The following is a 17,805-nucleotide window of genomic DNA, read 5'->3' on the forward strand; positions in this document are numbered from 1 at the left end:
GCAAAACAATGATTAATTGTCATAATTGCTGGCTGCAGAATTGCACAATGCACGTTTCCATTGGTTTTGACTGGCTAACGTAGTTTTAAATTTGAGTGTTCAGCTCATACATCCTTTTAACTAGAATCATTTTAATTTCTGTTATTGGACATCAATAGCCACAGAAATAACAATGTTATATTATTTTATTTTGACAGAAGAATATTTATTTTATTGTTATTTTGTAAATATTTTCAAATTATTATATTTTTTTTCTGGGGACACCCTGGAAGCGTATCGAGGCTGTGGGCCTAATAAGACCTGTGTTAGATTTGTACGCTCATGCTACTTTTCAATGAAACAAAGTTAATGCTAACCAATCTGTTTCTTCCCCATTTTTCCGAGTGATAATCGATAAAGAACCACATTTTAAAGCATGGAATTGAATGGATTTCAATGGAATTTAAATCATACAAATCTTGCCTAAGATTACGTACAAAAAGCTATTTAGCGTACTGAAAACTGGCTTTAAAAGTGTTGGACATTTTTTAGGTAATATTTTCGGAATATTTTTGGGCTAACATTGCGAGTACATTTTCCACAGGTCCGACGGATGTTTTCTGTACTATTTTTGTCCAAAAGGACTGCAGAACAGACTCACCATTTATATAAGTCATATGCCCCTATAGGCATTTGACCACAATTTTTAAACGCACCAAACACATTGGGTCAACTTTACAGAAGAACAAAAAAAACACTTTGTTTCCCATCTTGGCTAAAAAAACTTGATTTATTTATCAACGATTCTCCTTCTCAGTCTCATGTTAACTTCTGGTATCTGGAATTGAGTAACAGCAGAGTCCAGGGTTTTATTAAGGCTGGTGTTTTCTGGAGAGTCAAATAGTGAGCAGCCAAGGCACTTCTCCACCAATAAGTCTATTAGCTTCCTTGGTCGCAGGCAAACAATAGCAATTGAAGAGCGACGGGGAGTGTTTTTGCAGCTGGAACTGACCAATGTGTTACAGCAGTCACTTTTATGGCAATTGTTGATCTGAAATCAGGGAATAAGTGGAATGTTCACCCTATGAACTTTGAGCTCATGTAAAATGTTTTAGACAAATAAAGGTGCAAGTATATTTTTTGTGTAGACAAGAGGGCTTGACACAGGAGGTCCGGTGGCAGCTATACAGTTATGACAAATGCTGATCTGAAATCAGAGAAGGTTTTTGCAAAAGGGGTCTGTTCACCCTCTGAACAAACCATACATATAGTCTATACAGATCGGAAATATTGTCATGTAAATAGTTTTGTGACAGGGCCTGCAGATGTATGTTAAGTACGTAGAGAGAAAAAAACCCCTAATAATAATTGATATATAATACACAATTTTTATCTTAGGCAGCACGGTGCCACAGGGGTTAGTGCATGTGCCTCACTATACAAAGGTCCTGAGTAGTCCTGAGTTCAATCCCGGCATCGGGATCTTTATGTGTGGAGTTTGCATGTTCTCCCCGTGACTGTGTGGATTCCCTCCGGGTACTCCGGCTTCTTCCCACCGCCAAAAATGTGCACCTGGGGATAGGTTGATTAGCAACACTAAATTGGCCCTTGTTTGTAAATGTGAGTGTGAATGTTGTCTGTCTATCTGTGTTGGTCCTGCGATGAGGTGGCGACTTGTTCAGGGTGTACGCCGCCTTCCGCCCGAAGGCAGCTGAGATAGGCTCAAGCACCCCCCGCAACCCCAGATGGGATAAGCGGTAGAAAATGGATGGATGGATGGAATTTCTATCTTTGTCACACAGCTATAGTGTGAACTGTGAAATAATACTGTATTCAGGCCTAGAAGTCGAAAATCCTGATTTTGTTGTGTGCTTTTTTTCAGCTGAATCCTGCGGTGGCGTAATCCAAGGCCTGAACGGAACGATAGAATCGCCTGGTTTCCCCCATGGCTATCCCAACTACGCCAACTGTACGTGGCTGATAATAACAGGGGAGCGAAACAGGATCCAGCTCACCTTTGTCACGCTGGCACTGGAGGAAGACTTTGATATTGTGTCTGTATATGATGGACAACCATCGCCTGGGAACCTAAAACTGAGGTTAGAAATCCTGATTTTGTTGTCTGATCTTCTTCACACAGAAGGTGTCATTTCTCCCGCTTACACTTATTTTCTGTCACACACACAACCTCCTTATGCAGAACAATGCTGATATGTGTGCGTTGTTTTTCATACTTACAGTATCTTACAGTTTATAGTTGAGATGTGCAATGCAATTTCAGCTTGAATATGAGCTAAATAATACAATTGTAGTCTTTTTCATGGTTAAAAAGCACCGGTGCTAGTGTGTAGACCACTGGTTCTGAGCTGGTCTCATCCTTGGATCCACATGTTATCCTGGTCATTGAACCATGACCCACTTTTATAGAAGTCAAGGTAAGAAAATGTTTAATTTTTTTTTTTTCAAAAATGTTCCTTTAAAAACAGGACAATAGATGCAGTTAAAACAAACTACAATTAAATAGTGGTTCTCAAACTTTTTTCACCAAGTACCACCTCAAAAAACACATCAACATAATAACCAACATTAAAATACAGTAGCGCAGTAGGCCTGAGTATTCATTAAAAACAAGGCAACGATTTTTTATATTTATGGCCATTGTAACATTACACACAGTTTAAACAGTAACACAGTGTTTGAATATATGAAATACAACACTGTACTTCAATAAAGTGATTTTTTTTGGGGCGTACCACTAGATGGAACGTGAGCACTAATATGTAATGAATAAGCTCACCTCTAATGTGTGTGATAATCATTGGTACTTTAACTTAACTTTAGTGTAAATTTTGCTATAAAGCATTGTTGCCACAGTTACTTTGAAAAAGTAATCTGATCACTGGTTACTCCTTTAAAAAGTAACTTCATTTCTTTACTGATCACTGTTTTTAAGAGTAAATACGTTAGGTTACAAGTTTCTTTGTCATTAGCTGACAAAAAGTAATAATAATGTCTGTGTATGTACATTTTTTAATTGTGGGGACCAAACTATCAGCAAATGATTTCAACTCAATGCAATGTTTTCAACTACATGCCTTTACCAAAATGTTTTTGTAGAGGTTGCCCTCTAGTGGGTTCTTCGGACCACCGCACACTGCCAGGAGAGCCCGGAATTCAGGGTATAACACTGTTTTATTTTCATAAATAGCAATAGGCTTCTGCTTTCCAGCAAAATGTCTTTTTCTACTGCGTCCGCTCCAACAACGTGTCTCCTTCCGGCTGCTGCTAATAAAAGTGACAGGTGATTAGATAACAAGGCTCACCTGGGCCATCTATTCACCTGTCGTTGTCTTCGAGGCCGGTCCGGGCACACCTCGTTCCGTGGCAGGCGCGCAGGCCACGCCCCCCTCCAGATACCCCCACTGCCAGACTCAGGCCGGTAAGCCGTCCGGCCACGCGCCCCCCCACCCCCACAGTTTTATTTGAACATATTTTTTTATAATAACTCTAATGCAAACAAGTCTGAAAAAATTCACACATATTTACCTAAACATATTCCAATCTAAGTAATTACTATGTCATTGTAGGCAATCATGGTCTGATTAAGGACCTTTTTTTTCGGGGCCCAAAGCAATCATTGGGTCTTGCTAAATAAATGAAAAAACACCACATAATTTACCATGTTTTTACAAACTACCATACGAGTTGCACACTATTGCCAAATTATTATACATCCCATTGTTTACTGTCATTGATAGGAACAGTAATCAACATCTAGTTAAAGTTAAAGTTAAAGTCCTAACGATGGTCACACACACACTAGGTATGGTGAAATTATCCTGGTGTCGTTTACCATTCAAAAGGCCTTATAACCATTTTGAAAATGCATCACTCACCACAATACTTATGCATTCTACACTGTAGAGCACAAACATTCAGTGTCACATCTGGGGTAGTTTTAATAAAAACGTTTTATTTTTCTAGTTGCTTCTTTACTTAATTACTTAATTCCACTTCATTTTCATGAAAATGTTTCGATCTTCCTGATTCAAGTCTGCACAAAGCAACAGCAGTATGGAATGTCCCATTGCCTGAGAAGAGGGGATTTTTAAACAATCACAATTGGTTAAGCATTTTGATGTATTATTATATGTATATATATATATATATATATATATATATATATATATATAACCGTTGTTATGTTGTTGAACACAAAATCATTGCTCGTTTTTTTGAAACAATTAATTTAAGAGTCCCTAGAAATGGTACGCCTCTGTGTTTAATCACCACTATTCACGTACAGGTAGTTGTCCTTGTGATAAAAATGTGACCTGTGGCGCGTGCGCAATCAGTCCCCGAGATGCAAGAAGAGAGCAAATACCCATTTTTGCTAAGGGAAATTATTTAAAAAAGTAATGCACAGTGAATTTTGATTAGTATCTTTAATTCTAATACTGGTTTTGTAATTACTATCTCATGAAATTACTCATTACTGGAAAAACATGGTCATATTAGAGTAATAGCTTTATTGGCATCACTGATGTACAGTCACATTTATAACCTACTTTCTGCTCACGTCTACAAGATTTTTCGTTTTGTTGAGGGGTTTCCAGATTACAAATAAAACCACGCCCTACCTTCTCCAAAAGTATCACAATATATATATTGACAATGTACACTGGTTACATTATTCTCAGGGCAAGGTAAGCACACAGATGGCTTAGAAGAAAAAAAAAAATGTTTACATGTATTAGCCACATTGGTCTATAAGCTACATATATATACAATACATGTACATTGTGAAATTAGATATTTTTAAATGTTTATTTGCATTCCTTATGGTTTACAAACGGTGCTTGTGTCACAGCAGTAAAACGGCTGATCAAACAAAACAGAAGTCATCGTCAAGGGCACACTAGCTGCGGAAGCCAGCTCTCCAATCAGCAAAACAGACTAAATAACCCCACGGTGATATTTTGGTGAATTAAGGAAATTGACACAATAAAAAAATAATGCCATTGTAAGTTAATAATAGGAATACAGACACTTGTAAACATTTTAGCGTATTTGCTAACGACGCTAACTTGATTACATTACGATAGCACATACACATATGCATGACAACACTCCTACAGACATCACACATGGGGCGGCTAAGAAAGTAGGAATTGTTTTAGTTGTATTGTGAAACTTACCAACATTGCTTGGAGTGATAAATGAAGAATCATTTCGAGCGGAAACAACATTGGCAAATACTACCAGTTAAAGGGGAACATTATCACAATTTCAGAAGGGTTAAAGCCAATAAAAATCAGTTCCCAGTGGCCTATTTTATTTTTCGAAGTTTTTTACAAAAATTTACCCATCACGCAATATCACAAAAAACTGCTTCAAAGTGCCTGATTTTCACCATCGTTATAGCCACCCGTCCATTATCCTGTGACGTCACTGCGTGATGCAAATACAAACAAACATGGCGGATAGCACAGAAAGATATAGTGACATTAGCTCGGATTCAGACTCGGATTTAAGCAGTTTAAGCGATTCAACGGATTACGCATGTATTGAAACGGATGGTTGGAGTATGGAGGCAGATAGCGAAAACGAAATTGAAGAAAAAACAGAAACTATTGAGCCATATCGCGACAGACAGCGGCAACGAGGACGAATTTGGTGATTGCCTTCTAACCAACGATTGCATCTTTTGACCACTGGTGCAACTTGAATCTGTCAATTGGTAAGTGTTTGTTTGGCATTAAATGTGGGTGGTGGGAAAAGGCTGGATGCAAATATAGCTACAAATGAGGCATAATGATGCAATATGTACACACAGCTGGCCTAAATAGCATGTTAGCATCGATTAGCTTGCAGTCATGCCGTGCGTAAATATGTTTGATTAGCACATAAGTCAATAACATCAACGAAACTCAACTTTGTGATTTCGTTGACTTTATCGTTGGAAATGCATCTGGTTTGAGTGTCGCAGGATATCCACACATCTCTGTCGTAGCATCGCTATCATCGGTAGCGATGCTAAGACAGAACAGAAAAAAATAGGGACTTTCGCATCTTTTGACCACTGGTGCAACTTGAATCCGTCGATTGCTATGTGTTTGTTTGGCATTAAATGTGGGTGGAGGGAAAGGCTGGATGCAAATATAGCTACAAATGAGGCATAATGATGCACTAAATACAACTAGCCTAAATAGCATGTTAGTATCGATTAGCATGCCGTGACCATTGATATGTCTGATTAGCACACTCAATGTAAGTCAACTTGAATCTGTCCCTGTTCGTGTTATTACACCCTATGACAACACACCGACGAGGCATAATGTCTCCAAGGTACGGAAAACAGTCGAAAAAACGGAAAATAACAGAGCTGATTTGACTTGGTGTGTGTAATGTGTTTGAGAAAATGGAGGATTGCTTCCTGTTGTGACGTCACGGGTGAAAGGTCATTGCTCCGACAGCGAACAATTGAAAGGCGTTTCAATCGCAAAATTCACCCTTTTAGAGTTCGGAAATCGGTTAAAAAATATATGGTCTTTTTTCTGCAACATCAAGGTAAATAAGGTATATATATTGACGCTTACAGAGGCCTGGTGATAATGTTCCCCTTTAAAGGCACGAAACAGGAAGTATGTATTCAACCCTAAACCCCTGCAGTAAGCAAACACCTCCAAAAGATCGCGCCATAGCACAAGCAATAACACATCTTTTCATTGACTATGTCCGTATAATATGAAAACTATTTGTTGAATAAAAAACAGCATAAATTATCTATAAATTAGCTGCACCGCTTTATAAGTCGCAGGGGTCAAAGCGTTGCAGTTCAAAGTAGCAGCTTACGGTCAGGAAAAAACAATGAATAAGATATCTTGAAGACCGTTATTTTTCTTCCAGATACGGTCAAAAATATATTTCATGAACTTAATATAGATTCAACCGTTCACAACATTAAGTACACCTGCAAAATCTCAGATTGATACAGCACTGCGTCAACATTTTTTTTTAGCAGCTTTAATATTACTCCATGTCGGTGACATTGTGCGCATGCCAAAATTAGATTAAAATAATACTTTACCTTACACTTTCTTGCGTAACCTTAAACTCAGCTGGCGTCATGCAGAGCTCCTCCACATGATAGGTCTACTTATTGTCCAAATAAGTACATCCACCTCACTCTGACGTCACAACGCAGCCAGACTCCAAAAGACAGCGTTCAGAGGCATCCACAACTGCATTGAAGCTCATACCCAAGTCAATGAACCTTATGAATTTACGTTTTGGCATTGTTCAACACAAATATCGCACGTTGTAAAATTTATAAGTCGAAAAAGACGAAAATCACCATAGGTCCCCTTTAATATTTGTATATTCCAAGAAAAAAATTGCATATAGAAACCTTATTAACATTGATTTATTTAGAAAACAAATGAAAAACAGTAACCCACTACAAATAGATCCTCAATTTCCTTGTTGTTTAAAACCACTAAATGAAGGGATCTGAAGTTGTGTCTTAAAGAGATGAGTATAATTACTGCAAATTGTAGCTTTAGTTGTGATCACTCTTCATATAGGATAAACAAGCTACAACGATTTGCCAATGTTTTCATCATTAACACGAAGGGGCCAGAATGGCAGAGAAGTTATAAGGCATTGCTGAACTGGCAGCATCAGTATTTGGTGATTTGTTGCAGTGCAGGAAGGGTCGTTAGAGCAGCGTTCACAGAGTTGGCTCGCTGTGGGGAGCTTATTCATCACAGAGTTTGTGTGTAGGAGGTACGAGATGGAAAGGCACACAGTGTTTGAGCTTGGTTGTTATTTTTTTGTTAAAGAGTTATACCCAGCAGCTTTATTATGTCGCTCAGTGAGAAGAATACCTATTTAGTGGTTTGCCAGAGAGGGATAAAAACACTGCTGACTTAACTGAGCCAGAAAGTGAATATTCAGATGCAGATCTAAATATACTGTATCAGGATTTATTGTGAAGAAAAAAGAAGGTTTTTGTTGTATGCTTTTTTTGCAGTTAGTCGTCACTCAACAAGATTGTATACACAGTATGTGAACGGCATAATAAGGCACTATTTAAACACTTCACACATCCCTGTGAAAGAGTGCTATAGGTGAAGACAATTATATTTTTACAATACTGTAGTTTATAGGCTGAACACATGTTTGTATACATATATATTAGGGGTGTTGGAAAAAATTGATTCGAATACGAATCGAATCGAATACATTGTGCGATTCAGAATCGATTCTCATTTTTAAAAAATCGATTTAAAAAAAAAATATATATATAAACTGTATATATATATAGGGCTTCACGGTGGCAGAGGGGTTAGTGCGTCTGCCTCACAATACGAAGGTCCTGCAGTCCTGGGTTCAAATCCAGGCTCGGGATCTTTCTGTGTGGAGTTTGCATGTTCTCCCCGTGAATGCGTGGGTTCCCTCCAGGTACACCGGCTTCCTCCCACCTCCAAAGACATCCACCTGGGGATAGGTTGATTGGCAACACTAAATTGGCCCTAGTGTGTGAATGTGAGTGTGAATGTTGTCTGTCTATCTGTGTTGGCCCTGCGATGAGGTGGCGACTTGTCCAGGGTGTACCCCGCCTTCTGCCCGATTGTAGCTGAGATAGGCGCCAGCGCCCCCGGTGACCCCAAAAAGGGAATAAGCGGTAGAAAATGGATGGATGGATGTATATATATATGTATATATATCTATATATATATGCATATATATATATATTTTTTTTATCAATCCAACAAAACAATACACAGCAATACCATAACAATGTAATCCAATTCCAAAACCAAACCTGACCCGGCAACACTCAGAACTGCAATAAAGACACAAACACGACACAGAACAAGCCAAAAGTAGTGAAACAAAAATGAATATTATCAACAACAGTATCAATATTAGTTATAATTTCAGCATAGCAGTGATTAAAAATCCCTCATTGACATTAACATTAAACATTTCTAAAAAAAAAAAAAAAAAAAACAATAGTGTCACAGTGGCTTACACTTGCATCGCATCTCATAAGCTTGACAACACACTGTGTCCAATATTTTCACAAAGATAAAATAAGTCATGTTTTGGTTCGTTTAATACTTAAAATAAATTTACATGATTGCAATCAGTTGATAAAACATTGTCCTTTACAATTATAAAAGTAAAAAAAAAAAAAAAAAATCTACTACTCTGCTAGCATGTCAGCAGACTGGGGTAGATCCTGCTAAAATCCTATGGATTGAATGAATACAGAATCGTTTTGAATTAGAAAAATATCGTTTTTGAATTGAGAATCGAATCGAATTGAAAAAATCCATATATTATCGAATCGAGACCCCAAGAATCGATATTGAATCGAATCGTGGGACACCCAAAGATTCACAGCCCTAATATATATATATATATATATATATATATAGATATATAGATATGTAGGAGATATGTGTGTGAATATATATATATATATATATATATATATATATATATATATATATATATATATATATAGGAGATATATGTGTGTGTATATATATATATATATATATATATATATATATATATATATATATATATATATACACACACATACACGGTGGAACAGGGGTTAGTGCACTGGGGAGACATATACTGTATCTGTCCTTCCCACTGTCCATCCACACATGCTTAAGAATATTATTTCTGGACACTGACAGTCTAACATAGGCCAACTTGTCAAGTTAGGCGGCTCGTGTGTGATTGTGTAGTGTGTGTGTGTGTGTGTGTGGGTTCATAAGCTAGGTTGATGCTGAGATCTTGGACCAATCATTGGTGTGTGTGTAGATTACACAAAGTGAGTTGACAAATGTGCCAACAGTTTCTAGTGAAGTACAGCTGTGTTGCGACAAGAATAGAGACACGTCTACCAGCAGCTCACCTGCGCTTGTCCCCTTGGAGCAATTTTCACATCCCTTCCTGGGATGGTCTTTTCTTTCACTCCACTTTGTTCTTTTCCCATTGAAAGCAGCTCTTTAACATAACACACTTCCAGATGTCAATTAGTACACATTTTTAAAATCGCAGTAAAAGCTCTGTGCCCTTCGACATGAATATATATATTAAAAAAAAATATATATATAGGTTTTTAAATGCCATTTGTTACGTATGCTTTGTTTCTGCCTTTTTTCTTTACCAGGCTTGGGCAATTATTTTGACTCGGGGGCCAAATTTTGAAAAAAAAAAGTGTCTGGGTGCCGGTATATCTGATTTTTAGGAACACCAATACAAAACCTCACAATAGTGTCTGATTGAATTTTGAAAACTTTATGACAGACCTCCTTAAAAAAACGTAATGGAATTTTTTTTTTTTTTTACTGAATGAGACACCCAGAATGGACATGACATTAAAGAATGTGGGAGTTACCATTTTAACTATGAATGATAAAACACTGAATATTGACAACATATGAACGTCACACCCCCTCTCGATTGATATATTTGCAACAAACAGCAAAATATGAACACGGAGCGTAAAAAAACCCATCTACAATCTGATATATCACAAAGGTTTAGAACTTTGTTGTAAAAATCTCCTTCTTTGTCCGTCCCTGACACCCGCATTTCAGGCTGGCCGCTCTGGAAACACTCTGTGGAAACGCTCCCCACCCACACTGCTTGGTGGCTCGTCTGAGCTGCTGTGACTTAGATTACCCTAGTAACTAGTATATCTTACAAAAGCACAGATTCCAACCATTGAAATACTTTGTATAGTTCAAGACTAACGGTCATTTGAAAACAAATCATTATGGTGGCTACGGTTTACATCTTAAAGATCTAAAAAAAATATTTTGGAATGTCCGGCGGGCCAGATTGAAAAACTCAACGTGCCACATGTGGACCCTGGGCCTTACTTTGCCCAGATCTGTTCTATACCCAGGTTTAGGTCCTTTAAAACAGACTTTTTTTGTTTCGTGATTGTAACAAAACAAAAAATCCCAAAATTACTTTTGAGTGTAGACCACGGATTATTAATTGACGGACTGGGGACCAAGTCCGGACCCAGACGCCGTCTTGTACCTACCATTTCAGGTGATATACACAGTGACTAAATGCCTACAGCAAAAATAGTGCGTTCAACCCAGAATGTACAGACTCAGTTATGTTAATTCTTTCATTTGGTAGTGCAAAACTCGTTAGTCTAATGTTCAGAGACGATGGCTCTGATAAAACAAGATGAAATGCTTCTCTGACACAACACAGTTTTTGACCTAACACACACATTCATGTTTGAAATAATATCACAAAAATAAGCACTTGTAGACCCTCGTATATAAATATATAAACAGTCCTGATGCAGTAAATACGTGGTTCTTAAAACAAACCGAGACAAACTTTACACATACAAGTAGATATACATACATACACTCATCCATATAATCACGTTTCATCAAACATATTAACGTTGTTGCCGTAGGGTAAACTGGGTAACACATGGCACACTGACAAAGCTTAACCTTTGGTTACTATAACAATCTACAAGGTTAATATAGTCTGCTTCTCTTTCTTCTCCTTCATTTATATGCTTTCTGTTGCATGTCAAGTTATCATTGCATATATGTTCTACATGGTAGTGTGCTGGGGGGGCAGTACATCTAAGAAGGACAGCTCCAGACTTGAGAAACTGATCAGGCGGGCCGGTTCTACAATCGGAATGAAACTGGACACTCTGGTGACGGTGGCAGAGAAGAGGACTGTTGACAAACTAGTGAGCATCCTGGATGATGCCAGTCACCCTCTGCATAGCGTTATCAGTAGCCAGAGGAGCCTGTTCAGTGCTAGACTGCTTCATCCCAAGTGCAGGACTAATAGACTCAAAAACTCCTTTGTCCCATTCGACTGTACAACTCCTCTCTGGGGCGGGGGGCGGGGGGTACTAGGATGACAGGGGATGCAAAACAATAACAGTGCAATACGTTTTCATAACATGGTCACTACTGCCTACATTGTCTTGTTGTATTCTTATTTTACTGTTATATTTTTATTCCCATTGTTGCTTTTTAGTTTTTATTCTCATTGTAATATTTCTCTATTTTGTTTCCATTTAAACCCCCATTATTTACTTTTTACTTTTATTTAATTAATCTCAACTCTGTACACTGCTGCTGGAATTGTAATTTTCCTGAAGGAACTCTCCTGAAGGAATCAATAAAGTACTATCCATCTATCTATCTATCCATGTATTTTTTCATTTGAACAATTGTATTGTTTATAATAGAAGTAAATTATTGGTAATTTAAATATCAATCATGCTATTTCTATCAGTATTTGTATTGCTCCATTTGTAGTGTAATTGTCATTGTCATTTCTGTATTATAATTTAATAATCAACTGCTTCTTTGCTATCACTTTTACCATCATATTTGTACATATCATATTTGCTGATATTGTTATATTGTTGTGGTTGTGTTTGCTGTTGTTTTTGTCTCTCTGTCTAGTCCTTCTCTTGTCCCCACAATTTCTCACTCTGTCTTCCTTTTTTTCTCTTTATATCCATCCCTGTTCCGGCCCGGCTGCACTAAATAATAATATAAATCTATTTAATAAAGAATAAGCGGTAGAAATTGGATGGATGCTATTGTGGCAAAACGTAGATTGTTATAATGCAGGCCATATTTTATTTTTGTAGTATATTGTGTGACACAACGGCGCGGAGCAGAGTCATAAAATTGGAGCTTAATGCCTTAAGTATGCGTGAACCTCTGCAGAATCTGTTCTGTGTATGTTTCGCCCGAGTATGTTATGTTTAAGCCTTTATTGTAGCTGAGATAGGCACCAGCACCCCCCGCGACCCCAAAAGGGAATAAGCGGTAGATAATGGATGGAAATACAAATAAGGCAACAAGAGAATTATCCCACACCACTTCTCTTTTGGAATGCACATGTGTACAGTTGAATATGGGCATGTACATCTACAATATGATTTTCCTGAGAAGCTAGACAGGACAAAAAACTTATTTTTCCCCCTCAGGGTTCGTCGGACCATTGGGACCAAAACACTTTAGGACGTGGGTTTTGCAAGAGAGATTTTTTTTTTTTTTTGTCGCCGTCAAAGTTCTTTTTGCTTTTCAGCAGTCTGGCTCCTTCTGTTCCGTTCCTCGTTGCTTTTCAGCCGAGTCCTGTTTTTCCTGTTCCCACTGGCTCCTCTCCCTCTGTCTCACCCGCTCATGGTCTCCAGTGCTGCTAATAAAGGAACATGTGATTAGATAACTCGTTCCAGCTGAGATATCCTCTCACCTGTCAGCTGCTTCATAGCCGGCCCCTGCACACACGCCCGCCTGCAGGGAACGCGTGGACCATGCCCCTCTCCACAGAGGGGGTGTCCAAATGCGATGTAGAGTTTTGATTGATTGATACTTTTATTAGTAGAATGCACAATACAGTACATATTCCGTACAATTGACCACTAAATGGTAACACCCGAATACGTTTTTCATCTTGTTTAAGTCGGGGTCCACGTTAATCAATTCATGGTAGAGGCGATTTTCAGCCTTCCCAATGTTTTTGCGGGGGAGATGTTAGGGTTCTGGAACTTCACGTGAAGAAATGTTCTCCAGCTGGGGCATTTTGGATTTTAGTCAAATATCGTTGGTGCAGACTATAAAGCAGCTCCTTGGGGCTTGCTTCATACAAAGGAATCTCGGAAATCAACTACCCCTTAGCTTGTTCTGAATGGAATTCGACCAACATTTGGAGTCACACATTTTTTTCCAGGCGCCATCTTTACTGCGGCATGCCAGCCTGCAAATGCGCTTTCATTAGCAAACGGAGATGACACACCGGTCAATGGTGTGAAAATACCAGTATATGTTTGGACATAACCCATGTACATGGTGAAGACATCCACGGGGTGGCAGCTTTAACCCTTTAGCACTTGCTGGCTGTGTCTTGGGTGTTAATTTGCCTTGGAGTTGGTGTTTTTTGACACCCACATTATTGCAAAGAGTGTGTCCAGAAGTCTCACAAGCACTGTGAAATACCAGCAGAGTGACTGCTTTATTGGATGTTTCTAGAACCGCCAAACTCCAAGTGTCATTTAGATCAAGTGACTGAGTTGCAAGTTGTGCAGTATTAGGCTCTATCAGATCAGCTCCAGTATGTGTCCAAACAGGCTGGATGGTTCTGAGGACATGCTGCAGTTCTCTCTGGTGTGTAATGCACACACAACCCACTTTTTCCAGTTTAAGCCGGATGTTAGGAACTGTACAAGTCATCCCCTAGAGGCTTATTTGAGTGTAATTTGCAACTAGATGATTCTATTCACACATGTAACAATTTACGCTTCATACCCACTAGTCCCGTATTCACAGACAAACATATTTTAGGCAGCCTCAATACAGAAGAGGTGTTTGATGGCTTGGGTTTGTTTTTATTTCCACAATTTTGGAGATACCAGCATTTGTTTTTAGGAGTTTTTATTTTATACAAAATAATATAACTAGCACTTTACACTTTATTATACTATAAGTTTGCATGAATGACCTGAATTGCCTTTTTTATTGGCTTTGTTCAGTCGGTCAGAAGTGTTCTTTTTAGATATATAATAATATAACCTAATAAAAAGACTGCAACATAAAGAGAGTGACTACTGGTTTTTCACATTATAAATTTGACAGTCATGTATTCTGAAAAAAAAATACTTTTTTTTATTACAAATTACATTTGTACAAACCCCGTTTCCATATGAGTTGGGAAATTGTTTTAGATGTAAATATAAACGGAATACAATGATTTGCAAATCTTTTTCAACCTATATTCAATTGAATGCACTACAAAGACAAGATATTTGATGTTCAAACTCATAAACTTTGTTTTTTTTTTGCAAATAATACTTAGAATTTCATGGCTGCAACACGTGCCAAAGTAGTTGGGAAAGGGCATGTTCACCACTGTGTTACATCAACTTATCTTTTAACAACACTCAATAAATGTTTGGGAACTGAGGAAACTAATTGTTGAAGCTTTGAAAGTGGAATTCTTTCCCATTCTTGTTTTATGTAGAGCTTCAGTCGTTCAAGAGTCCGGGTGTCCGCTGTCGTTTTTTAACGCTTCATAATGTGCCACACATTTTCGATGGGAGACAGGTCTGGACTGCAGGCAAGCCAGTAAAGTACTCGCACTCTTTTTTTTACGAAGCCACGCTGTTGTAACACTTGTCTTGCTGAAATAAGCAGGGGCGTCCATGATAACGTTGCTTGGATGACAACATATGTTGCTCCAAAACCTGTATGGACCTTTCAGCATTAATGGTGCCTTCATAGATGTGTAAGTGACCCATGCCTTGGGCACTAATACACCCCATACCATCACAGAGGCTGGCTTTTGAACTTTGCGCCTATAACCATCCGGATGGTTATATTCCTCTTTGTTGTGGAGAAAACCACGTCCTCTGTTTCCAAATATAATTTGAAATGTGGACTCGTCAGACCACAGAAAACCTTTCCACTTTGCATCAGTTCATTTTAGGTGAGATTGGGCCCAGTCAAGCCGGCGGCGTTTCAGGATATTGTTTATAAATGGGTTTGGCTTTGCATAGTAGAGTTTTAACTTGCACTTACAAATGTAGCGACCAACTGTAGTTCCTGACAGTGATTTTATAAAGTGTTCCTGAGCCCATGTGGTGATATCCTTTACATACTGATGTCGGTTTTTGATGCAGTAACGCATGAGGGATCAAAAGTCCATCATATCATCGCTTACGTGCAGTGATTTCTCCAGATTCTCTGACATTTTGGATGATTTTTATGGACCGTAGATGGTAAAATCCCTAAACTCCTTGCAATAGCTCATTCGGAAATGTTGTTCTAAAACTGTTCGAAAATTTGCTTACAAAGTGGTGACCCTCGCCCCATCCTTGTTTGTGAATTACTTAACATTTCATGGAAGCTGCTTTTATACCCAATCATGGCACCCACCTGTTCTCAAATAGCCTGCACACCTGTGGGATGTTCCAAATAAGTGTTTGATGAGCAGTCCTCAACTTTACCAGTATTTATTGCCACCTTTCCCAACTTCTTTGACACGTGTTGCTGGCATCAAATTCTAAAGTTAATGATTTTTTGCAACAAAAAAAAAATGTTTATCAGTTTGAACATCAACTATGTTGTCTTCGTAGCATATTCAACTGAATAGGGGTTAAAATAATTTGCAAATCATTGTATTCTGTTTATATTTACATCTAACACATTTTCCCAACTCATATGAAAATGGGGTTTGTATATTACCGCAATTTCAGGGCTATAAAGCGCACCTAAATATAAGCCACACCCATTTAATTTTCTATAAAAAAATATATTTTGTACACAGGTCTATTAGGCGCAAATGTACACATTGTTAAATGGTTGTATGGTATAACGGTACTAGTAAAGTAACGCGATACTAATTAATCAAAAATGGTACTATAGTGTCTTTGAAAAATACCGGATCCCTTTTATTAAACATTTTTTTAACGGGCATGACTGTGCGCTGTTGTCACGTTTTGACATTGCTGATTTCACAAGCAGAGGAGCATGTTCGGCAGCGCACAATCACACAATACACACAAGCAGACATGGTGTATTGACAGAAAACGGAGACGCATTTTGGCTTAAAAAACTAACAATAAAAGTGAAGCTATTTACACTAAAACCTCGCTCGACAAGAGGTGCTTTAAGACATGGCTAGCTAGCTAGCGGCTAACATCCATCTGCAGTAACATTTTTAAGTTGAAAAAGACGAAAATCATCATTTAATATTTGTATATTCCAAAGGAATAAAATGCAAATGAAAACCTAATAAACATTGTAAATGTATGGTTAATTTATGTATTTACAAAACAAATGAAAAACAGTAAACCACTAGGAATAGATCTTCAATTTTGTTAATGTTTAAAACCATTAAATGAAAGGATCTGACTTTGTGTCTTAAGAGATGAGTATAATTACTGCAAAGTGTAGCATTAGGTGTGATCATTTTTCATATAGGATAAACAAGCTACAACGATTTGCCAATGTTTTCATCATTAACACGATGGGGTCAGAATGCCAGATAAGTTATAAGGCATTGCTGAACTGGCAGCATCAGTATTTGGTGATTTGTTGCAGTGCAGGAAAGCCATGCTGTGCCATTTTTACATTCTTAATCTTGAATGTGTTAATATTAACTTTATTGAATTTTATTTTTCAGTATCAAATATTTCAACTCAATAAAAAAGTATGTTTATAGTTAAAATGACAATTAACAAATATATAATTTCAGGTGGGCACCACGGTGGTAAAGGGGTTAATGTGTCTACCTCACAATACGAAGGTCCTGAGTAGTCCTGGGTTCAATCTGTGTGGAGTTTGCATGTCCTCCCCGTGAATGCGTGGGTTCCCTCCGGGTACTCTGGCTTCCTCCCACTTCCAAAGACATGCACCTGGGGATAAGTTGATTGGCAACACTAAATTGGCCCTAGTGTTCGAATGTGAGTGTGAATGTTGTCTGTCTATCTGTGTTGGCCCTGCGATGAGGTGGCGACTTGTCCGGGGTAGGTAGGTCTTTATTGTCATTGCAACAAGTACAACAAAACTTTTTTTTCAGCACAAACCTGTTCAAGATTAGACAAACAAACAGTGTACAGGGTTACAGAACAAGAACGCTGATGGGTCGCCATAAGGTGCCCCGTAAAAGATGGGAAAAAGGTAAACGCTGGGGAAGGATGAGCAAAAAAATACAATCCAGACTGGGCTCCTAAAACCTCCATAGCAAAGCACATATACATATTACAACATACATCTCGAGATA

At 38.1% G+C, this 17,805-nt stretch overlaps 1 protein-coding gene across 1 annotated transcript in view; it reads left to right on the forward strand.

The window, feature by feature from the left end:
* LOC133538691 (CUB and sushi domain-containing protein 1-like) overlaps positions 1 to 17,805 on the forward strand; it is a 1,135,806-nt gene that overhangs the window by 295,990 nt on the left and 822,011 nt on the right. The window contains exon 2 of the mRNA XM_061880405.1: positions 1,862 to 2,078. Coding sequence (XP_061736389.1) covers positions 1,862 to 2,078 — 217 coding nt within the window. The remainder of the gene's footprint in view (positions 1 to 1,861; positions 2,079 to 17,805) is intronic.

The sequence above is a fragment of the Nerophis ophidion genome, linkage group LG02 (assembly GCF_033978795.1).
Source record: "Nerophis ophidion isolate RoL-2023_Sa linkage group LG02, RoL_Noph_v1.0, whole genome shotgun sequence".
NCBI classification, from domain to species: Eukaryota; Metazoa; Chordata; class Actinopteri; order Syngnathiformes; family Syngnathidae; genus Nerophis; species Nerophis ophidion.